This window comes from Mus pahari, chromosome 10 (assembly GCF_900095145.1).
Source record: "Mus pahari chromosome 10, PAHARI_EIJ_v1.1, whole genome shotgun sequence".
In the NCBI taxonomy this organism is placed as follows: domain Eukaryota; kingdom Metazoa; phylum Chordata; class Mammalia; order Rodentia; family Muridae; genus Mus; species Mus pahari.
In genome coordinates, this window is record NC_034599.1 from 114,129,422 (window position 1) to 114,132,930 (window position 3,509).

General features: G+C 41.6%; 1 protein-coding gene across 1 annotated transcript; it reads right to left on the reverse strand.

Annotated features, from left to right (window-relative positions):
- Positions 1-2,376: 2,376 nt before the first annotated feature.
- On the reverse strand, positions 2,377-3,170 carry LOC110328456 (ubiquitin-conjugating enzyme E2 variant 2-like). The gene is made up of 3 exons (XM_021207849.1): positions 3,126-3,170; positions 2,651-2,820; positions 2,377-2,524 (listed from the first exon to the last, which is right to left on the reverse strand). The coding sequence occupies exons 1-3, from the start codon at positions 3,168-3,170 to the stop codon at positions 2,377-2,379; spliced, it is 363 nt and encodes a 120-aa protein (XP_021063508.1).
- Between the last annotated feature and the right edge of the window lie 339 nt (positions 3,171-3,509).

Here is a 3,509-nt window from a genome sequence, read left to right on the forward strand (position 1 = left end):
CAAATCCCAGCAACCACATGGTGGCTCACAACCATCTGTAACAAGATCTGATGCCCTCTTCTGGAGTATCTAAAGACAACTACAGTGTACTTACATATAATAAANAAANTAAAAAAAAAAAAAAACAAACATAACACAAGAGGGTCTCCCCCAAAAAAAAAATCATTTCAAAGTATATTGGATTTCTTAATCTTATTAAAACAAACAAACAAACAAAAAAACAGGCCAGGCAGTGGTAGCACACACCTTTAATCCCAGCACTTGGGAGGCAGAGGCAGGTGGATTTCTGAGTTCGAGGCCAGCCTAGTCTACAGAGTGAGTTTCAGGACAGCCAGGGCTACACAGAGAAACCCTGCCTCAAAGAAACAAAAAACAAACAAAAACAAAAAAAACGTTGTGGTTCAAATTTTACTGGCTAGGGGCTGGGGAGATGGCTCCATCAGTTGATGGCCCTGTATGCTCTTGCAGGGCACCTGGGTTCAATTCCCAGCACTGACATAGTGGCTCAGGAGACAGTCTGTGACTTCAGGTCCAGGAGATCTGGTGCCCTCTTCTGGCCTCTTCAGGTACTGCACTCAGTGAGGGTATCTGCAACCTCTACCTTCTGCTCTCAACAGTGTGGTCCACAGAGAATGGTGATTTGTGCTCTCTCTTTTTGAGGCAGAGTTGCACATAGTCCAGGCTGGCCTCGAACGTGTTATGTAGCTGAGAATAGCCTTGGACTTCTGATCCTCCTTCCTCTCCCTCCTGAGCACCATCCTGGCTATTTTATTTTATTTTTTTAACTTTACCTCTTGAAAATAGAGATCTGTATAGTTACTTGGGAGAATTTTAGTCTCTTTTTAAAATACATCAGAAATTAAAGGCTTCTTAGAATTTAATGAATATGAAGATGCATCATACCAAAACTTATGGGACACAATGAAAACAGTGGTGAGAGGAAAACTCATAGCTCTCAGTGCCTCCAAAAAGAACCTGGAGAGAGCACACACTAGCAGCTTGACAGAACACTTGAAAACTCTAAGACAAAGAAGCAAATACACCCAAGAGGAATAGACAGCAGGAAATAATCAAACTCAGGGCTGAAATCAACCAAACAGAAACAAAAAGAACTATGCAAAGACTCAACACATCCAGGAGCTGGTTCTTGGAGAAAATCAGTAAGATAGATAAACCCTTAGCCAGACTAACCGAGGGACACAGTATCCAAATTAATAAAATCAGAAATGAAAAGGGAGACATAACAAGGAAATATATCTTGAAATAAAAAAAAAAAAAACATAATAGTGTGTGTGTGTGTGAGAGAGGGGGGGGGGGCGAGGGAGAGAGTCAGAGGACAACTTGCAGGAGGCTTTATTTTCTCTCTTTACACCACATGATTTTCAGGGACCAAACTCAGGTCTTCAGGCCTGGGAGGAAGCTCCTTTACCCACTGAGCCTTTACTCATGTAGCCCAGGCTGGCCTTGAGCTCATTGAGTCCTGCCTCTGCCTCCAAGAGCTAGGATTACAGGATGAAGCCGCTTAGATGGAAAGCCAAGCTGGACTCTGTATCCTGGAGCACTTGGATAGCCCGCCCTTCACGCTTTGGTTTGGTTGGTTGGTTGGTTAGGGTTTGGTTTTTCTTTTTTCTTTTTTTTTTTTTTTTTTTTTGACACATTCCATATTTGATTTACATTTTAAGACTACCTTTCATCTCAAAATCACATATCCATACACCTATTTCCTTTTTGTTGACTTCACTTAAAACATCTAAGCATGTTTTACTAAACAAAGACTGTAAATAAATTATGTCTGTTACATGTAACAAACGGGAACAGCTTTTAACAGAAATTCAAAACCCCCAACATCTTTTATTATAAATACAGGTATCAAAACCATCCTGAACCTATGTTTCATACTGACAGTAGTCAGCACCCACACTGCTTCAAGAATTAACACAATTGTTGGCTGTTCATTGTATCTGCTACTTTAAACAATTCCAACTGTAGCTCTGAATATGATAGATAACGCATGCCATTTCTGTTCTTCTTTCTTGAGACTTTACTTTCCAGAAAAACACATGTTTCCATGACCATCTGACACTCTTTTGCCATGCTTTTGTCTTGAAAACCTAAATTCCATTTTGAATACTTCAGGTTCATGTTTAAATGACAGTGCTTTAAAAAGAGAAAGAAAAATTGTGCTGCATTTCTCTTGTTACCTGAAACCATAATAGGTGTACATATAATAAATATATTCTTACAACTGTCCAGGTCATGTTTACCAGCTGCAATTCTTTTACTTAATGTGTGGGTATTTTGCATGGTGATATTTAATCAAGACATTAACATGAGTAGAAGGTTGCTGATTTAAGACAAGTTTGAGATCCACTAAAGTTAGATGTTGTATGTCTGTCCTTCTGGAGGCTGTGGAAGCTTCATATTTTCTTTGGACATCATAAGACGTCTTAGCTCTTGAAGTATAACTTTAATGCTATAGGAATTTTGCCATTTTGCTAATACTGGTATGATCCATGCATCCACCATTCCACTGGAATTATTGATTCCATTCATATTAATTTTTGTTACAAATCTAACTGATGGAGGAGCTTCTGGGTATTTAGATCCACATTCTACTTTCAGGCTATATATTCTGTTTTCATAGTTTGTCCTTGGTGGCCCAATAATCATGCCTTTCCACCTTGTAAGTGTCACGTCTTCATCATCTTCAAGGCCACAGCTAACAGTACCATCACCTACTCCTTTTTGTCCTCCTTCAAGTTCTTCCAACAAGAGAAAATTACGAGGAACTTTAACTTCTGTGGACACCACCACCTTCTCCTGCAACCAGACGCACCACCTGGTTTGGTTTTTCAAGACAGGGTTTCTCTGTGTCGCCCTGGCTGTCCTGGAACTCACTCTGCGGACCAGGCTGGCCTCAAACTCAGAAATCCGCCTGCTTCTGCCTCCCGAGTGCTGGGATTAAAGGTGTGCGCCACCACGCCCGGCTGGACTTCACGCTTTTATGCTTTTATCATCAACTGTGTCCTCTTCTGTGGACGGACGTGCCCTGCTGTCTTATCACCTTCTGAAAGGCATGGAGTGTGCCGAATTCCCGAAGTCCTAAAGTTATCGCTACAGCTAACCGGTCCGTCCTTCCCTGTCTGCTGTGATGTCAGCATGCCCTGCATGGCGTGATGCAGAATCAAGTAAACTAATTCACTACTCACATTCTAGTCACATGCTGCCTAAGAAGTCGCCTTCCTTCTGCTCGAGCTACGCAGTGGAGGCTGCTTCTCATTGGCTTATTTGTCTCTTGCCTCTCCAGAGGCTGCCGCTTCTCATTGGCTGATATATTCATGAATCTCAGCAAGAGAAACGGGAGGTTATTCATCTTGGGTCACCACTTCATTTGCTAAAAGTGATAAATTTAGAGGCCCCAGGAGGAAGAATTTTTCTCCGTGCTGGTGCTGAGCCCAACATGGTTGGGAGTTTTGTTTTCTTTCCACATTCCTCACAGTTCAGAAACT